This window comes from Rutidosis leptorrhynchoides, chromosome 1 (assembly GCF_046630445.1).
Source record: "Rutidosis leptorrhynchoides isolate AG116_Rl617_1_P2 chromosome 1, CSIRO_AGI_Rlap_v1, whole genome shotgun sequence".
In the NCBI taxonomy this organism is placed as follows: domain Eukaryota; kingdom Viridiplantae; phylum Streptophyta; class Magnoliopsida; order Asterales; family Asteraceae; genus Rutidosis; species Rutidosis leptorrhynchoides.
The window spans coordinates 654,444,341-654,465,759 of NC_092333.1; the positions used below are offsets into that span (position 1 = coordinate 654,444,341).

A 21,419-nucleotide genomic window follows, 5' to 3' on the forward strand; every position below is an offset into this window, starting at 1 on the left:
TTTCATTTGCCTTTTTACCCTTTATATTTTTGGGCTGAGAATACATGCGCTGCTTTTATAACTGTTTTACGAAATAGACACGAGTAAATAAAACTACATTCTATGGCTGGATTATTAAACCGAATATGCCCCTTTTTAGTCTGGTAATCTAAGAATTAGGGAACAGACACCCTAATTGATGCGAATCCTAAAGATAGATCTATCGGGCCCAACAAGCCCCATCCAAAGTACCGGATGCTTTAGTACTTCGAAATTTATATCATGTCCGAAGGAGGATCCCGGAATGATGGGGATATTCTAATATGCATCTTGTGAATGTCGGTTACCAGGTGTTCAATCCATATGAATGATTATTTTGTCTCTATGTATGGGACGTATGTTTATGAGAAATGGAAATATGAAATCTTGTGGTCAATTAAAAGTTATGAAATGATTATTTATGATAAACTAATGAACTCAGCAACCTTTTGGTTGACACTTGAAAGCATGTTTATTCTCAAGTACGAAAGAAATCTTCCGCTGTGCATTTGCTCATTTTAGAGATATTACTTGGAGTCATTCATGACATATTTCAAAAGACGTTGCATTCAAGTCGTTGAGTTCATCAAGATTATTATTAAGTCAATTATAGATAGATATAATATGAAATGGTATGCATGCCGTCAACTTTCGATGTAATGAAAGATTGTCTTTTCAAAAACGAATGCAATGATTGTAAAATGTATCATATAGAGGTCAAGTACCTTGCAATGTAATCAACTGTTGTGAATCGTTTATAATCGATATGGACTTCGTCCGGATGGAGTAGGACGGGTCTTCACAATATTCATCTTATACATTATGGCACCATTTTGGGTCAGACAATGCACTTTTAGGATCGGATGGAATCGGGGAAATAGGTGTAGTAGCAGACAGCTTAAGAGGAGCATTGGGTTTAAATATATCCGACATGCTATGAGTAGTCATAGTTCATGTTGGAATATTCGGTGTTGAGTTATGAGACTGAAATAGAGTAGTATGAGGAGTATTTGAAGTGACAGGGAGTCAATCAGAAGATTTTGTAGGAGAAGTTAAGTGTGTCGGTCCAAGTGAAAAAGGTGTAGTTGGGCTAGGAGATGGCCAAATAGATGATGTACTTGGAGATGTAGATGACCCAGGTGAGATAGAAGGTGGCAAAGATTGGACAGAAGGATTAGAAGATAGATGTTGGTAATGTAGTGGATGTAACCCATCATGGAGAAATGTGTAGGAATTATTTGGAGTTGAGATAGAATTAGCAAAAGAGAAGAGATTTTCGTCAAATATATCGTGACGAGAAATGATGATTTGTTTAGTGGACAAATTATAACATTTGTAACCGCGATAATTTGACAAATACCTGAGAAATACACAAGGCGTGGAACGGGATTGAATTTTATTAATTTTAGATGACGGATTTAGAGGATAACATAAGCACCCAAATATACGAAGGTGTTGATACGACGGAGTTCGATGATAGAGGAGTTGAGTGAGAGCGCGGTTTTGAAGTATTTTAGTGGAAGAATAATAAGTAAGTATGTGGCCATTTCAAGAGCGTGAGGCAAAAATTTGAGGAGGAACGCTTGCGTGAGAGAGTAGTGTTTGCATTATGCTATTAATAGCACGAATCTTTCGTTCAGATATTCCATTTTGAGAAGATGTGTACGGGTAAGAAAAACGAAAAAGCAAGCCTTTTCTGAACAAAAACTATGGAATATAGCATTGTTGTACTCGGTTCCATTGTCATATTGAATACTCTTTATATGCATATTAAACCGAGTAGTACCATATGGGTGAAAATCTCAAAATATAAAGTACTTTGGATTTATGTCCCATCGGGAAGGTCCACAAAAGTGATCAAGTAACACAATATAATATTTAAACCACTAGTGATTAAAATTGGTGATGTCCATAATTCAGAATGAACGATATGAAAAGGAGCATAAGTAATGGAATTAGAAGCATAAAAGGTTAACTTGGTTTGCCTGCCAAAAATATATGATTGACAAACTATTTTCGATAGAACGACGTCTAACAAAAATAAGATTTTTAATTAATGAAGGAGAATAACGAACGTTAGATAAGATAAGGATACGAGAAGGAGTAGGAAAAGAGAAGTTGTCTGACCCGTGTACGGGAATGCCATGCCATTACCTACAGCAGTAAATTTAGGATAACGAGATTGGGAATACGACATAAGTTTACCTTGTGAAGTCATGTCGGAGGACGTGCCAGTATCCACATACCAATTTTCATCATGTGGGTTGAGACTCATGGTATACATTACAAACGCGGGTGTGTTGGATGTAACAAAGGGCGCATATGATGATGGACGAGGTCCTAGAAAACCGCGCTGAGAAGAAGTGGGTTGCTTTGGCCAGGATGTTGTTAGGTAGGGACAAGGGGCAGCCCAGTAAGGAGTGGGCCAATTAACCGGCCCAAACTGCTGTTGCTGAGTTAGCCCATATTGCCAAGGTTGATGCGGTTGCTTGACTGGGCTATATAATGGTTGAAAAATCCACGGCCCGTTCCACGTCTAGAGTTTTCACACCCTTATCGATCTATCATAAATTAGATAAAAACTTGTTTGGTGACAATCATTATGAGATGTTGGAAGTATATTATATGTGATTATTTAACATATGCCTTTTAAGCTTTTTTGAAAGAAGTTAAAATTTACACAATAATTAATAAATTTATCTTTGAAAATAATATTAATAAGTTCAATAAATGAATTTTGTGGTATACTTGAGATTATTAACGAATTTAGTATAGTAAATTTTATGGTATAATTAGCCAATCTCATATTTACATTTACATATTAACTAATAGACAATAGTTATGAATAGTAACCAGAGGTATTTTCGACTTTTCACCTTTTTTTTAATTTTAACTAAATTTCATTTTACCAACAAAGCCCCCCACACTTTTTTGAAAAATTCAAATCGACCCCCCAAACAGGGGGCAAAGTGTCAAATAACCATTTTCACATTAGTAATTAGTAATATAACTAATAGACAAAATTTGACTTATTAGTTATGAATAGTGCTATTTAACATTTCATTTTTCACACACCCAACCCCTAACTTTCATTAAAATACAAATCGAACCCTCCCATTTTATACATATATTCTAAAATATTATTTATCCCATCACTAACACTAAAAATATTGAATAATAACACTCACCACGTTACTACTGTGCTACTTTGTTTTTTTCAAACGATAAAAAAGCAACTTTTATAAAAGGAACAACCCTTCAATGCTACCAAAAGATGTCGAAAAATATTCTTTTTTACAAAATAGATCAACTAACTTTTTTTTAAATAAAAAAAACCCGAACGCTAAAAGAAGCAACTTTCACAAAGGAACAACCCTGTCGAATTTTTTTTTTTTTTTTTTTACAAAATAGATCAACACTTTTTTTTAACTCGCATTCAAAACGGATCCCCCGGCGCGAAGCGAGGACTCCACAACTAGTATTAACTAATAGACAAAAGTTATGAATAGTACCCAGGGGCATTTTTGACTTTTCACCCTTTTTTTTTAATTTTAACTAAATTTCATTGTACCAACAAAGCCCCCACACATTTTTGAAAAATTCAAATCGACCCCCCAAACAGGGGGGTAAAGTGTCAAATAAATATTTTCATAAAAAATCTTAAATAAACTTCACCCAAATATTCAACGGGTCATATCTTCTCGCTCGCAACGAGTTAAATTTTTCCGACACCATCGTTAAACTCGAAATAATTTTAGGAACACAATGTCACTAGCTATACGCAAAACGGACGCTTTCTAAAAAACGCTAAATATTTTGGGTACTTTTCATACACGTTGATTTTGCGTTAAAATTTTTAAAAGTCGACAATTCCATAGCGAAACGCGGAGATGCACATATATTGTTAATTTAAAATAACATTTAAATCTCTCACTGGTTATACCTTTTAGTTCGACTCGAGTTGCGCTTCAACGACATCATCGTTAACCACAAAATACTTTTACTAAACGCAATAAAATACATTGAAAACCGAACCCCGGCGCGAAGCGAGGGTTCGATAACTAGTTCTATACTAGAGTAAAACTATGTATCTATCTATCTATAACCTATAATAATTCTTATAGATATTCCACGTGTCTAACTCTAACCTATTGGCCAATACGTTCAACAATTAAAAATATACGTTTTTCAATTGCTTCTTCCACAAAAAAACAAACAGTACGTTCAATTTGGAATGAAATGAAATGGAAGGGAGGTGAATGAAGGGGAATGATTGTGAATCATTCCAATTTGGAAGGATTGGATGGAAGGAAAATTACACTGTTACTCCCTTTCTTTTCCTTTATTTCCAAACTCTGGAACACTCATTCTTTGATTCAATCTTTCCAAACCCTTTCCTTTCCTTTAAAAAACCAACTCTAGAACAGACCCTAAATCTCAAAAGATTCAATATGAAAAAAAAAACTCAACCTAAAACTCAATTTATTCATGCGGAAAATAATCCAACCTTAATCCTTAATCCCTTTCTCTTCCTCTTTCTTCTATACTGACGTTCAACACTTGGATTAGGGTTCCGAATTTTTGCAATCAATTAAACAAAATCAAATCAAAAAGGATTCAATCGTTAATCTGTCATCTGACGTTATTACCAGCTTTTTCCTCTTTAGTTCGTCATCTTCATCGCGTTAAAATGAATTGTCATCTTCGTGGCGTTAAATTGAATCTCTGTTGGTTTCATCAAATTGTCAAGTTCATCCTCTCATCTGCAAATTTTTAGGGTTTACCGATGCAATTTTTTCCACCTAAATTCTTAGATGCGATGTTTAATTTTATTTCCTCTATGTATATGTTAACTGATTAACGATTTACCAATGATATTCATTTGTAAGTGCATATTTTGTGAGCTTGGTTATTGGTAATAGTGTATTTCATACTCATTGTTTGTGAATTACTGTTTAATAGCGTAATGTAATTTGAGTCAAAAAATGAAATTTGAGTAATTTGACCCATTTGGTTATGAATAATATGAATACGGGTCAAAATAATGATTTGAAAATAAAAATATGTTTAGAGTTGTTTTTGAGAAAGGAAATAGTAGTCGTTTGAAGATTATATAGTTAAAAGAGTGTTAATCGTCCATTTTGACCCTTAACCCATTTCGGCCATTTGGTGTCGAATTGAGCAATTGTTGATTTTGACACGTGCTCTATGATATATTAAGTGAAACTGAAGGTTTTAGTATTTTGAAAAATTAGTTTTGAGCATATTTTGGTTAAAATAGGAATTTGTGAGCCATTTGGGTCATATGTGCCCATTTTGACCCATATGAGTAATTTTACGAAACGAAAGCAACTAACACATCTAAAATGTCATTTTGGACTTGTAACAAGATCTTGGCATGCCCAGGAATTGTGGTTGGGAAAATGAGTTGTGAATGGAAAATTTTACTATTTTAGTAAAAGTGTCGAAAATGACTCTCGGGCCTACTTTGCGGGCTCACAAGTTGAAAATGATTAGGTTTTGTGAAAACTAATAACTGGGATATAAAGTAGACCTGACGAGCTTCGAAATGGTATAGGATATGTATGGGTTTGTCGAGTTTAAAAAGGTTGAAAACGAGTATAAAAATGAGACGTTGTTGCTGATCCCGTGCTAATAACAGCATATCAGCACCAGGTCATAGCACAACAGTTGCAGTATTTGTTTTGAGTACAGTTTGATCCCCGTCACCTGACGGTTCAAGGGTCAATTTCACAACATCTGTAGAGGTGTCAACAGCTACCACTTTGGTTTTCAGCATAAACTTCATCTTTTGCTTTTCATCAGACCGTTGAAATTGCTTGCGGACCACTATGACCTCTGAGCCAAGACGGGCCCACACTGAACCCATTGGTTTACATCTTGATGCCGTTCAATAATTTTCTTTAATAATTTAGCATCAATACCTGATTATGTCTCTTTTACAGTGCAATTTATATATATATATATATATATATATATATATATATATATATATATATATATATATATATATATATATATATATATATATATATATATATATATATATATATATATATATATATATATATATATATATATTTTTAATGTAACATCCCGTCTTTTTCCGTTTACTTTTCCGTTTAATTATTTAAAGTTCGTTATAAGATTATAACATCCCTCGTTAATACTCGTTTTAAAAATATCTCGTTTAGGTAATTCACGCACCCGCAACCGAACTCGAGGGACTAAAATCGCCAAAGTATCAAAGAGGTGACTAGCTTTTTGACTAGTCAACCCACCTCCCCATTTACTTTTTAATTTCATTTCCATTTTCATTAATTACTTTCCAAATTTCTCTCAAATCTTCAAACAAGGAATCATCTATTTTCAATTGATCAAGCTTCAATCCAAACAAATTACATATTTGGAATCCTTGCAACTTCCTCTTCGATTCCATACCGATTTCATTGCATTTGGGTAACTTTCTAAAATCACTAGATTTTGTGTTCTTGATGTTTTTAAGTTATAAAGTTGTTAATTAGTGTCTATGGCTCAAGTCTAACATGATTATATGATTTATATGCTCGATTTCATTATTTGAAGTAATTAGCTTGAATATGAACTTTGATGTGTTTGATTTGGTGATTTGGTTTCTTGAATGTTGTTAAATGTTATAAATGCATGTATTAAATGTGTTCCTAGTATCACTAACTTCAATTTGATGGGTAGGTTGCTTGAGAAAACTCCATAAACTTGATTAGTGATTTTGGTGAAATTGGGTTAGGGTTTGATAAACTTGAAATGAATATTTGATGCATTGAATGCCATGAATTGTTGTTGGTAAGTAGTTAGTTGTATTGTATGCTCGATTACCTACAAAACGGCGTGTTGTATGTATTCATTAAATGCCCAAATCATAAATGTGCACCTATAAAATTTGAAGCATTAAATGTGTGCATTGATTGATCTTTTGATTTGAAAAGTTGGTTATTGCAAATAATGTTTTCGGTTGGTGAAACGTGTTTAGTTGTATTCCTTGTCAAAAGAGCTTTCCAACGATATAAGGTGCGAGTTCTAAGTGGTTACGGTTTGTGTTTTGTGCATGAAAGATTTTGGTTTGGACTTAGAAAAACTGAAACTGGCCAGGTACCAGCTCCCGTGTATTGTTGCGGCGCGACAATTTGGGGCCGCGGCGCGGCTTAAGCCGTGTCCAGTTTCTGACCTCCTTGTCCAATATACGAAAAATGTTTGGCATGCTACGGACCTCCAATTCATATGCAACTTGTTCTAACATGCTTATATATGAGTAATTAGCACAGAAAAATAGTTCGGGACTCGACCCGAACATGTTGACTTTTTCGTTGACTTTGACCTGACCAAAGTTTGACTTTTTGTCAAACTTAACCAAATGATTATGCAACCTTCCTAACTTGTTTCTATACTTGCATTTTGCATGAAACTTGACAATTTGAGTCACATGCTACATAATCGAGTCATAACGAGCCATAGGACTAATTGAACATCTTTGACCAATCGTGACTATCGTTATTGATACAACCTATTTGTTTAGGTCAAGACTAGCATTGTTCTTTGCACACGTTACTTGTCGAAGTACTTATTTGCTCTTGTGCTCAAGGTGAGATCACAGTCCCACTTTTTACTCTTTTGAACTTACTTTTGGGATGAGAAAACATAAACGCTTCTTTTAACTAAGTGAACACAAGTACATGAAAAACAAACATTCTACATACGAGTTTAGAACAAAAATCCTCAATTCGATTATCATTAGTTACACTTGACGGTGTAAGCGAGAACTTATGTTATATGGCTATATGGGTTTGACAAACCCTCATTCGGACGGTTCGCTACCGTTATTCGGATGAAATATATTTTCGGGAAACGGTGTATGTTCTAACACTATTGTGATGGGGTACTAAGGATGGAAACGTTAAGCTTTGATAATTGGGTGCTCGTGAATATTAACTTTTAGAATGCATTACTATTTATCAATGATGCAAATCTTGTGGTTCGACTTACTTTTACTCACTTACTTACTTAAACCTATGATTTCACCAACGTTTTCGTTGACAGATTTCTATGTTTTTCTCAGGTCCTTGAACATTAGGTGATACATGCTTCCGCTCGTTCTTTTTGATACTTGCTTTGGATGTCGAGTATACTTGCATATGTGGAGCGTCTTTTGACTACTTTAAACTGTGTCGCACGTGTTTCATTTGTACTTTAAACGTCATTATGTACTAGTTATGGAAACTACTTTTGTAAACTTTGAAACATCCACACTTATGAAATGAATGCGACATATTTTCGGTCAAACTTTGTCTTAAAGACTTATGACCATGTAATGGGACCTACGTAGACGGCGCCGTCAATTGACGATTTGTCGGGGTCGCTACATTTAAATTTGTATTTTATATCTATAATATACTAGAACCAGTTTCATCGGTGACTGAAAATTTCTATTGTTAAAAATGGTTTTAGGTCATCCATGGTTCAGTTTGATGTATTTCTAGCCTAGCCTCTTGACTCTGCAGTTATGAGTTGTGTGAAACAATTTTCAGCCATGAACATACTCAAGAAAATGTTCATAGAGTAAGTCTGCCTTTTTATAAAACTGCACTGATGTGATTCAAAAATATAGATGCATTGGTTTTATGCTTTTTATGTTTTAACTCATGATTTTTTCCCTTTAAGTGATTTTGCTATTTGATTTTCAAGATCAAATACAACCAACCCTTAAACTTACATAGTTTTTTTATGCTGTGAATTATTCTACCATCAATTTGTGTGTTGCTACAATAAAGATAATTCGTGTAATTTGAAAATAAGAACCTTGCAGTGATGTAGCCTTTAACAATGGTTTCGCAATGCTAGAAGGCTACAAAAGTACAAATTACCGAGCTAAAAGAAAAAATGATTAAAGCTAACAGGTTTGTACAATCATGTTATAATATTTATATTTCATTTATACATATACATTTATAACAGTCAGGAAAGCCTTAACAAAACATTCATTTATACTTTTCTTTTTATTAATATCATGTCCGCTTAAGTTCATCGTACTTCGGAGTTCATGATATGCTATTCATTACGCTCTTCAAAGTAAAGAAAAAGTCTTTTCAGTATCTCTGGATTACTATGAACAATTTTCAATGTTAGATTTTATAATCACTTACAAACCGTTTCATTTATTTTATCGTTTCATTTTATCGTTCAACATGTACATTGACAATAATTCACTTGCATGTATTTGGTGTTTTCCATTTATCATTGACAACGTTAAAGTAACATGCGTCTATTCACAAGCCTGAACTAAGCACGGTACATATAACATATGTGTACCTAACATATAACACATACATATGAATTATACAGAATAAATACGCAAACTTTTATAGCCACCGTGCAACGCACGGGCTATTAAAGCTAGTTTATTATACGCCTTAAACTTAAATTAAATTAATTAAGTATAACTCTATAATAATATGGGAAGTGATGATCGCAGATCACATGTAAACTATGAACAATCCCAAAGGACAAAACACATGATTTACCAAAAATATAAAGCGCAAAGGCCCGGGGTTGCCTTTATCCATTACCACGAATTCGAACTTGGTTTAACATGTGACGAACAACAATTTACCATTGGAATTACCTTACTTTTATGTTTTAATTGTTAATCAAAAAGTTATTAGGATATGAATTATAGAAGATTTACACTTAAGATGGCGTTTGGTTCGAGAATTTGAAATCCAATGGGATTTATAATCCTATGGGATTTGAAATCCTAACACGTGTTTGGTTTGGGTATTTGAAATCACGGTATTTATAAAATTAAAATGTAAAGTGTAAAACATAAGTAAAATGTAAACGTAAACCCAAAAACGTAAAAGTTAAATATTAAACGTTAATTTAATACATAAAACGTAAAATGTAAAAGTACGTAAACATAAAACGCAAACGTAAAACGTAAACATAATACGAAAACGTAATACGTAAACATAAAATGCAAAACGCAAACGTTAAATGAAAAAGTAAAACGTAAACGTAATACGTACACGCAAAACGTAAACCGAAAAAATAAAATTTAAAACGTAAAACGCAAACGTAAAACGTATGATTTAATAACCCTCCACTCATAGGATTTCAAAATCCTTCCCTAATCCAAAGGATTTAGAAATCTTTCACTCACGGGATTTTAAAACCCTTGGGCATTTGAAAACCTCCAACCAAACATATGATTTCATGGGTTTTGAAATGCAAATCCCACAAAATTTCTCGAATCAAACGCCCTAAGTATCCACACTATCATGTGATTAAAGTGTACAACTGTATATGACTCACGTTGCTTATCAATTACTGGCGCTAAATATAGAAGCAAATGGTGGATGGCATGATTAACTCACAAAGATCTCTAAAGCAAAAAGTAAGTACGAATTATGTTAAATTACTTCCAAAACACACACTTATCATGTGAACTCATGTGATACGATGGTGCCTTGAGCCAGAGTATGTACCTATAAATACATGCCCATTATGGCAACAAACCATACACTGAAATCACATTTATATTAACATGGTGTGTAGATCTACAACTCCAAGTTATAGGTGATCGATCGTTGTTGGAGAAGCAGGGCACGTGCTCGAAATAAAGACTTGAAGTCGTTCGATGTCTCGGTTTATTGCATGTACCCTACTTCTCCAACATGGATTTGCTCACCTTCTTAAAACTCCTGCTCGTTCGAGTAAAATTAAGTTTAGACATTGCAAATAATTTAAAAAAAATTCCCCCCAAAATTCGTTATTGATCAATGGTATTACCATTTTTTCCTCTTATTTGGTACTATATGATATCTTCAAAGTCTTTGACGTAACTATGTTTTGTATTATATGCTATATACGGTCCTTCATTATCTAGTGTTATAACTGCACAATAAAATCTTTTTTTTTTGAAAGGCAAAAAGAGGAATTTCATTAAAGTAAAAAAGTCATTACAATAGAAGGTATGCGAGAGCATACTTTAGAGACGATACAGTATATACAATGAATCCACTTAACCTATGCTAGCAGATGCAGGACTACATGATCACCAAAGTCGGCCAGCACAGAAATTTGGAGCAGAAAGCCTATATACGTCAACCATGGTCATCGAAAGAGAGAGGGTGGAGCAACCATTGATTCCAGTCGATCCTTAGATTTTTTGCACGTTTTGAGATCCATTCAAAGGAGCTTATTTGTATCTCATTGAGAGCCATCGGTCCATTACCTTTCTTCTTTTTGAATAGAACAAGGTTACGATTTTTCCAAATCGTGTATCCACTTATCCACTCAATAAAATCTAAAGGCCCTACGAAGTTTGTCTTATAATGACCAAAATTAATAATGTCTACCTATTTGTTAACCTTTCTTTGGTTTATTTGTTTAACTTTCATTTATTTGATCTTATCACAAAAACCAGGAATACTGTATATAATATATAAATATAATATATATAAACCATGAAGCACTAAGAGCGAGCCGCTAGAGTCAAGACACCGAGGAGGCTGGGATGAGTCCTGCTCGGATACATCGAGTGTCTTGGATTTCACGTCATAGCGTCTATACCCGGACTGAGTATATCGAAGAAAGACAAGTGGTTTTCTTTATGAACAAAAGACATGCATCCAAACACTCAAAAATGCCTATAGTACTGCTCCAGTAGGAAGTTTGTGAGGTGTCGCTGCAGCTTCTTCCTACACAGTTTGACTCATAAGCTATGGGCGTAACTTGTAAGAGCTCAATAGTATCTCAACCTGTTAAATAAATTCATACGAGCTCGTTTCCGGTAGTTAAGGGAAGATATGCCCATAGCGCAATGAAGTTGTGAATACATAAACAGGAAACCAAATGTTAAATAAAGGGGAAAGCTACATACAGAACACTAAAAGGGTACACTGTTCTCTAAAACAACAATTATAAAAGAAACCAAAATTAAATCACACATTTTAAGTTTCATATATCCCCCAGACTCTAAATCTTTTACCTGAAATTAGAAACTGACTGACAACAGACTTATTGTTTAAATGGACCTTACTAAACTCCATTCAGGGTTTCAAAGACCCCACAGGCTTTCTTTTTGCATTTTGGACACATATATCCAGCTGCTTCAGCCATTGTTTCAGCATCAACGGGCCCACAAAGAAACTCTTTGTAGCACCATGTACATGTTGTCAAGAACCTGCCATTGCCATTAACGACCGGATCTGATTCTTGCGCTTCAGCTGTCACCTGTGAAATAGATGAAGCTTGCCCATTCTGTTGGGTACCATTTTGAACTGACTGTGGCTCATCACGGTCCATCACAGCACGCTGACAAGGGTCTTTCTCTGGATCCAACTGTGCCAATAAATGAAAGCTCGTATTAGTGGGCCTACATTTTTTATAATAAAAATATTGATAATGAGAATAATTACAACTACGTTTCATTACACTTTGTAAACTATGAAGCCGTGTCGTTTCACGGGTTGGAAGATTTAATCTTCGAGTGATTTTTTTGTGAAAACACGCTAGGTGTTTCTCAAGCCCACGGATATCTTCAAACTTGAGACCACACCGATAACAATCAATAAAGCTAGCTATATTAACATCATACAAGCCATCTTTTCCAGGTAACTTTTTACTTTCCTTGAGAGGTATACGACTACCATTATTGATCTCTCCCATCTCCACAACATCTATCAAAGATCGAGCTCTTATATAACTTGCAACTTCTGTGCATGTCTTAAACTCCAAGCCAGCGGGACTGAAGATATCAAGAAAAAAACAATGTTATGCATACCATCGAAGACAAAAAAAAAAAAAAACATTTTAACACTTGATGGTTATTAAATATTTATATACTTGCCATCTAGAATTGAAAAGAACTAGGCTAGCTCGAGCATGTAGCATTTTAGATGTCGACAATTAGTAACTTGTGTTAATTGAAATCAATGATATATAGCATAAACTAATCCTAACTGAATGATTAAAACAAGTAACGTTGCCATAATGCGCACATTTTCAGAGCTTTGTATTAGGTCCCATACCCCCTAATGCAATAAATTTTATGCCAAAGTAGCTTTAGATCATTAGGGTACGGTGTGTATGAATCCTACTCGAAGCCTGAATAGGGAATTCCGAGAACTCATTAGCGTTATTTTCTAATCTGCTAATTTACTGTGACTTAACGTGATAGATACTTGTTAAATTCAATCTAATATATCTAACACGCTTTATTGAAAATTTATCGTTATGTAAATCCTGTAAGCTTTACAAATGACGGCTATATAAAGGGAAAAGGTACCGCCAATAACGAGAAAACGTGCAATGACATTATAGACATCCTGAAATACTTTAAAGACGCGTAAAGTGTACAAGGTGAAAGCATGTTCTGTGCCTCCTGATGGTACTGGCAATAACTCAAAATGTTCCGTTCCGAGAGAACACAAATAGTCAACAATATAACGAAATCTAATTAACAGATTTTTGTTTAACCGTGATCTTATGTTACTTGAGTTGATAAGTCTCTTTGAGAATTAACATAATCCATCTTATAAAAAAATCGCAAACACTTAATTATAAATTCCACCATAGAAGATCCATATTCTATATACTACTCAAGCATTCCAACATGACGGTAGAAGAAAGGCGAGCTATTTATAACAGAATCTATAGCGGGATGCTCTATTTAAGCTCCCACTAGCATGGTGCTGGTAGATTCTATAATTACCTTTAAGAAACTTAATATAACCCTTGAACGTCAAGACCAAAAGATCAACATTTATACACATTTATATCCTTCAAGACTTAAAATGAACATTCGAACACATAAGGATAAGTAAACAACCAAGGATGCTCTCACAAAACATGATGCGAACTTAAAGAATGATGATAGAACGTCTACAATATTAGCCTAACTAGAGTGTATGAGTGACGTATTATCCAAGTAACGCATATGATATTGACATTCGTAGAGTACATGTGTAACCTAAAGCAGTGGCGGATCTAGGAATCGTAGTCAGTGGTGTCACTAGTTAAAATCTCAAAAAAATTTACACTATCCAGTGGTATCACTAGTTAAAAGTTCAAAAAAATTTCTACTGCAACGCATATTTCAGTGGTAGTCCGTGCTACCACTGGCATTAAGGTAGGTCCGCCCCTGACCTAAAGTAACATTGAGGACAGAACACTTGCTTTCAAAGGACATATCACTCAGCAATGTGAAACTTAATATATGCGAAATGTCATCTACATAGACAAGACTTTGAAAGCAGAACATTTGCCCTAATTTTCAGTTAACAGCATAAACTAACCAGGTCTCAACTATAACAATATTAACAAACACACACATAAAACTGTTTATCACATAACATTTCATTTAATTCTTGCGAAACTACGGGTACTCGGACTATCGGAGCAGCAGCCTCGTCAACAAGTAACATTTCTCTCAACCAGCTATCTCACACACACACATTAATTTCAAACAAAATATCACTAATTCAAGAATTCATCTCGATTTTAATCCTAGCTTAGAATTAACATAAATTGAACTCAATTTTTAGGTCGAAAATGAATTCAAAAATCAAGGAGTAACGTTTATCTGATTTAGTAATCAAAGACACACACAGAGACAAATTAATTTCAACATAAACACAGAAAAATATTATGTTCACGATTTTAAACCTAGCTCAAATTTGGCATAATTTAAAATGAACTGTTAGGTAAAAAAAAATGTAACAGAGGCGAAAGTGATGATCACAACCTGACATAATTCCGGCAGTAAAACGTAATCAGATCAGCACGCCGGCGTATGGAGATTTCGATTTTCCAACCTATCGGAAAAATATTGACCAGTACGTCGGCGTTGACCACCTTCCTCCGCTTATTGGCACCGACCCACTCACCTTCTAAACTCTCCATAAACCCTAACCGCTCTTCCCTGGTCATACACTTGGTCATGTTCTCTAACACCTTCTCACACGCGCCGTGCCCTTCACGCGCTATGAAACTAATTAAGTCATACTCCTCCTCGTTGACATAATTTACAATTCCCCCCTCCGACTCTTTGCTGTTTTCATTCACTTCCTCACATTTTTTCTTTCCTTTACTACGTTGACATTCGTTGACCACAAGGTTTATGTTTTGTAGTCCATAATTCCATGGAAGCGAAGGAATGCGGGGCCGGCGTCGAAGCTGAGCCGAGCGGGGACGACTAGGAATCATAGTCACTTGAGATTCAAGTCGGGGCACAAATAAAAATTCTTCATCGATTGATAGTTGAGTTGAGTTTTGACACTTAAAAATACTAGTTGATGGTTTTTGTTGTTTATTGACTTTGCCCTTTAAACTATTGTACATCATAATTTTTACGGTAATGTGAAGGATCGAGAGGGATGATGAAGAGAGGGTGTTTGGAGAGGGGACGATTGATAGCTAGCACGACGAGTCTGACTCTTTTGTTTGTGTGTTATGTGAGTATTGAAATGAAGGCTAGTGTCCGGTATTAATATTACTGTGAATGAAAAATAAATTTTCTAGTTACATGTAAGTCAATGAAATTAATTAAATAAATATGCAAGAAATATAATGACAATATTACATAATTATTATGCTTTTGATGAATTTGAAAAAATACCATCCATGCGTTTCTTAATTACAATGAATTTATCATTTTGGAAATGTTATTTAAAGCATTCTTTTATGTACGTCACACCATGTAAAGAATATAATAGTAAATCTAACTTTTTACATTAAGCCCTTTTAATATATACACCTAGAGAAAAGGATAATACTTCGTAGATACATTACTACTTATGAAAAGCGTTGGTTGTATTTTATTCGATATGTATAATTTTTAATTAAATTAATTATACTATCTATATATATATTCTCTATATATACTATTCACGTGTTATGAACAATAGCTATCTTTAGGTTTTCACTAATTCAAAAATTCAACTCGATTTTAAAATTTTCATTAAATAAAAAATTGATATCAATCACCCTATGTGAATTGTAATTATAAATGTATGGAGTGATATCATTTCTCACAGTAATGCGAGTTATCTTTTAATGATCTTAATGAGTTATATAGTTATAATCTTAAATATATGCTCGACTCATTAGTCTCTAACTTTATTTTTGATATATAAAAGTGAACCATTATAAATGTTAAAATTTTCAATACGTACAAAAGATAATACTACTAAAAAGTTATCATTAATAATAGCAAAACAATTAATCATTATTCGCGAAATCTTTTAATTAACTGACTTTAACTACTCATAGTAATTTATATCTAATAAAAAAAAAAGAAGATATAATGTAAGTTCTTTTTGCCTTAGTTGAACCGATATCTAAACAAGTAAATACGTAGTATAAAGACTTTTTTAAAAAATTTAGGCCTTTAAAATTCCGATCTATGTTCGATGGGGATTCCAACTCCTGTGAATTAAATGGAGTTTCATCATTCATGAGAATTAAAGTCACGTAACACATCATATTCATATTAAAACTTAATTGCAGAAGCAAACATATAGAAAACATATATGATGATATAATCAAGTGCAAAGTCTTCTCGCAGTAACGCTAGGGCTATTAAAACTTATTTATTATTAATTATCAAGTTCGAATAAATGGACTTAAAGATTAACATTTATTAGTTTGAAGAGACCTTACCTTTAGGATGATGTTTAATTATTAATAAGACATGATATATAAAAGTCTATATTATTTATTCTATCAAGTAAATTGTTAATTAAGACTATATATATATATATATATATATATATATATATATATATATATATATATATATATATATATATATATATATATATATATATATATATATATATATATATATATATATATAGGGACAGGATAAATGGGGAAGTAATCAATCGGGGGCAAGGTTGGAGAAATCGGATCTCGGGGAGATCTCGTTTAGACTTTTTTAGGGAGATCTCGGCATCTCGGAATAATCTCGGGGAGATCTCGGACGTTAACTTACGTTGACTTTATAGCTTTTTTAATAAAAATATACATAAAAACATAAATATATGTGTATTTATATACGTTTTTACGAGATTTTACAAAAATATCCGAGAAGTGAGCGAGAAAATCTTAGGAATTATGAATTTTAGAAGAAAATCTTACAAATTAGCAAGAAAATCCGAGAAATCGTGACTTTGACTAAGTTTGACCCCGTTGACCGAGAAATCTCGGGAGATGAACATCTCGTCTCGGTTGCCTTCTAAAAATGAGATCTCGGGGGAGATCTCGAGAGATTTACAACACTGATCGGGGGGAAGCAAAATTTTTTTTTTTTTTTTCGTTTTTTTGGAATTTTTTTTTCAGGCATCAAGATCACACGAAAATATGAACTTTTAAAAAAGACACTTCGTGATGAATGTTATTATTTTGGCGGAAAAACGATCAACAAAAATAACATTCAAGATAATATTGTTCGCGAAGAATGTTAACGTTTTTTTTTTTCTTCATGTTTTGTGAAGTAAAATTTAGCCCGATTTAGAGTTTAGAGTTTAGGGTTTAGAGTTTGGTGTTTTGGGTTTATTCCATAAACCCAAAACACCAAACCCAAAACCCTAAACCGTTCGTGTTAAAAACTCAATCTAAATCCTAAATCTAAACCCTAAACCCTAAATTTCTAAACCCTAATATCTAAACCATATAAACCATAATATCTAAACTCTAATATCTAAAACCTCAACATACGCTCGAAAAACACGATAATTGTTATATATTACTTCTTCGAGCGTTTTTTTCGCCAAAATAAAAATATTTATCACAAAGTGACTTTATTAAATGTTCATATTTTCATCCAATTTATAATGTTCGTGAACAAAGTTTTTTCAAAAAACGAAAAAAAAAAAAATTGCTTCCCCCGATTGGTTACTTCCCTCTGATCCTACCAATATGTGTGTGTGTGTGTGTGTGTGTGAGAGATTCTTGGATGAAGGCTTCTTCTCGATAATCGAAGTCTTCATATGTTGGATGAAGGCTTCTTCTCTTATTTACATAATCCGTGTATTTTCACTGGAAAAAAATTAAGTTAAATATGGTATGGTTAGTTATTATGAAATGATAGAAAATATGTATTGTAATAAATAACTTACCTTTAGAGTGCTATTATAAAAAGTAAAATGACTAGTAACTTTTCTTTCTCTCATATATATATATATATATATATATATATATATATATATATATATATATATATATATATATATATATATATATATATATATATATATATATATATATATATATATTGAATTCTAGTTTTGTCGTTAAAATTAATAATAGTATGACATGACACATCTTGTGTGACCAGAGGTTGCGTCTTGTACGCAATTCATCCGGTATCAGATCCCGCGCTCATGGAGCTTTATTATCCGAGGTTTACCCTCTATTAGAGAGTCAATATACTCGTTCATGGAGGGCTTTCTCGCTAATAAAAAAAAAATTATCTTAAATTTTACTCCATAATAGGTCAATTAAATGACGCATTGTATAATAATAATAATAATAATAATAATAATAATAATAATAATAATAATAATAATAATAATAATAATAATAATAATAATAATAATAATAATAATAATAATAATATTAAAAGTTGCTTCATTTTTGAAAAAAAAAAGTTAGTTGATTTATTTGTAAAAAAGAAAAAAATTCGACATCTTTTTCTAACGTTAAAGGGTTGGTTCTTTTACGAAAGTTACTTCTTTTATCGTTTTGACAAAAAAATAATAACACTGTAGCGCAAATAGTACTATTTAATCGGTGGGACCAATTTTTTTACTGTAGCGTGAATAGTAATATGCATAACAGAAAAGACAAATTTTGTCTATTAGTTAATATGTAAATTTGGTATAAAAAAAAGGTGCAATGACGAAAATACTCCTGTTTACTATTGGTGAATAGTGCTACAGTGTTTTGTCTATTAGATATATAGATAATTAATAAAATAGTAATAATATTATTTGATAAGATGTCAAACGAATACGAATACTAATATACTTACTAATATAACATCACACTACTACCATCGTAAAATAAACACCAAGTTATTACTTAGGCATCTTACCATATACTATCTTTCTATTAAAAAAAATACACATCTAAGTTTTGTTGGATACCTTAAAAAAATATTAGTTTAGTCTTTTAATTTAAAGTAAAATAAAATTTAGCAATATATATATATATATACACATTAATGTATATATATATATATATATATATATATATATATATATATATATATATATATATATACACACACATTAATTTATGACAATAGTTGTATAAATTAGTATTCAAGAATATTAGTATTGATATTTATCAAATGTATAATATAATTACAATTAAAAAACCCGTTACTACTGATAACATATGTATTGAAATCATCAATCATGAATAGTATCGCATAGATTATGAATTCGTCCGTCATGACCATTTTAACTTAAATTGACAAATAATCGATAAAAATCAAACATATGATCGTAAAAAGTTGTTTTAAGACTGATCGTTAATAATAATTATTATGTACATATCTAATTGTATGTGTTTTTTAATACAAACTAATCTCATTATGTCAAAATCTCAAACGAAATAAAGCAGACATAAATCTAAATATCTATAAGGATTACCAAATAATCATTTTAACTTCAACTGAAAAATAATCGAAACACCAACATGAGCCTTTAAAAGTGTTTTTGCTTCTCCATGTCACTAAGTTTCCTCCGAAAATTGAAAAGAAACCAGAGGTTGACTTTCTATCTCCTTTTTCTCCAGCCCAGCTTGCATCTGTATATATTTGTGTTTTGAGATGCCCATTTTTTCTAAATACGACTCCATGACCTGGTGTCTTCTTTAGATATAGGATATGAAATGTCCCGTTCTTATTGATTAAAAACGTTCCATATTAATTGATTTCGTTGCGAGGTTTTGACCTCTATATGAGACGTTTTTCAAAGACTGAATTCATTTTTAAAACAAACCATAACCTTTATTTCATAAATAAAGGTTTAAAAAGCTTTACGTAGATTATCAAATAATGATAATCTAAAATATCCTGTTTACACACGACCATTACATAATGGTTTACAATACAAATATGTTACATCGAAATCAGTTTCTTGAATGCAGTTTTTACACAATATCATACAAACATGGACTCCAAATCTTGTCCTTATTTTAGTATGCAACAGCGGAAGCTCTTAATATTCACCTGAGAATAAACATGCTTTAAACGTCAACAAAAATGTTGGTGAGTTATAGGTTTAACCTATATATCAAATCGTAACAATAGACCACAAGATTTCATATTTCAATACACATCCCATACATAGAGATAAAAATCATTCATATGGTGAACACCTGGTAACCGACATTAACAAGATGCATATATAAGAATATCCCCATCATTCCGGGACACCCTTCGGATATGATATAAATTTCGAAGTACTAAAGCATCCGGTACTTTGGATGGGGTTTGTTAGGCCCAATAGATCTATCTTTAGGATTCGCGTCAATTAGGGTGTCTGTTCCCTAATTCTTAGATTACCAGACTTAATAAAAAGGGGCATATTCGATTTCGATAATTCAACCATAGAATGTAGTTTCACGTACTTGTGTCTATTTTGTAAATCATTTATAAAACCTGCATGTATTCTCATCCCAAAAATATTAGATTTTAAAAGTGGGACTATAACTCACTTTCACAGATTTTTACTTCGTCGAGAAGTAAGACTTGGCCACTGTTGATTCACGAACCTATAACAATATATACATATATATTAAAGTATGTTCAAAATATATTTACAACACTTTTAATATATTTTGATGTTTTAAGTTTATTAAGTCAGCTGTCCTCATTAGTAACCTACAACTAGTTGTCCACAGTTAGATGTACAGAAATAAATCGATAAATATTATCTTGAATCAATCCACGATCCAGTGTATACGTATCTCAGTATTGATCACAACTCAAACTATATATATTTTGGAATCAACCTCAACCCTGTATAGCTAACTCCAACATTCACATATAGAGTGTCTATGGTTGTTCCGAAATATATATAGATGTGTCGACATGATAGGTCAAAACATTGTATACGTGTCTATGGTATCTCAAGATTACATAATATACAATACAAGTTGATTAAGTTATGGTTGGAATAGATTTGTTACCAATTTTCACGTAGCTAAAATGAGAAAAATTATCCAATCTTGTTTTACCCATAACTTCTTCATTTTAAATCCGTTTTGAGTGAATCAAATTGCTATGGTTTCATATTGAACTCTATTTTATGAATCTAAACAGAAAAAGTATA

General features: G+C 32.5%; 1 protein-coding gene across 1 annotated transcript; it reads right to left on the bottom strand.

Moving 5' to 3' along the window:
- Positions 1 to 11,919: 11,919 nt before the first annotated feature.
- LOC139885816 (uncharacterized) lies at positions 11,920 to 15,055 on the bottom strand. Its single transcript, XM_071869572.1, has 3 exons — positions 14,819 to 15,055; positions 12,508 to 12,820; positions 11,920 to 12,414 (listed from the first exon to the last, which is right to left on the bottom strand). The coding sequence occupies exons 1-3, from the start codon at positions 15,013 to 15,015 to the stop codon at positions 12,112 to 12,114; spliced, it is 813 nt and encodes a 270-aa protein (XP_071725673.1). The 5' UTR covers positions 15,016 to 15,055; the 3' UTR covers positions 11,920 to 12,111.
- Between the last annotated feature and the right edge of the window lie 6,364 nt (positions 15,056 to 21,419).

Coding starts and splice junctions, on each gene's coding strand:
- LOC139885816 (XM_071869572.1), bottom strand. CDS start 15,015: ATGACCAAGTGTATGACCAGGGAAGAGCGGTTAGGGTTTATGGAGAGT. Junction 12,821..14,818: donor TACTGCCGGAATTATGTCAG/GTTGTGATCATC, acceptor TGATATCTTCAG/TCCCGCTGGCTTGGAGTTTA. Junction 12,415..12,507: donor GGCTTCATAGTTTACAAAGT/GTAATGAAACGT, acceptor TTATTGGCACAG/TTGGATCCAGAGAAAGACCC.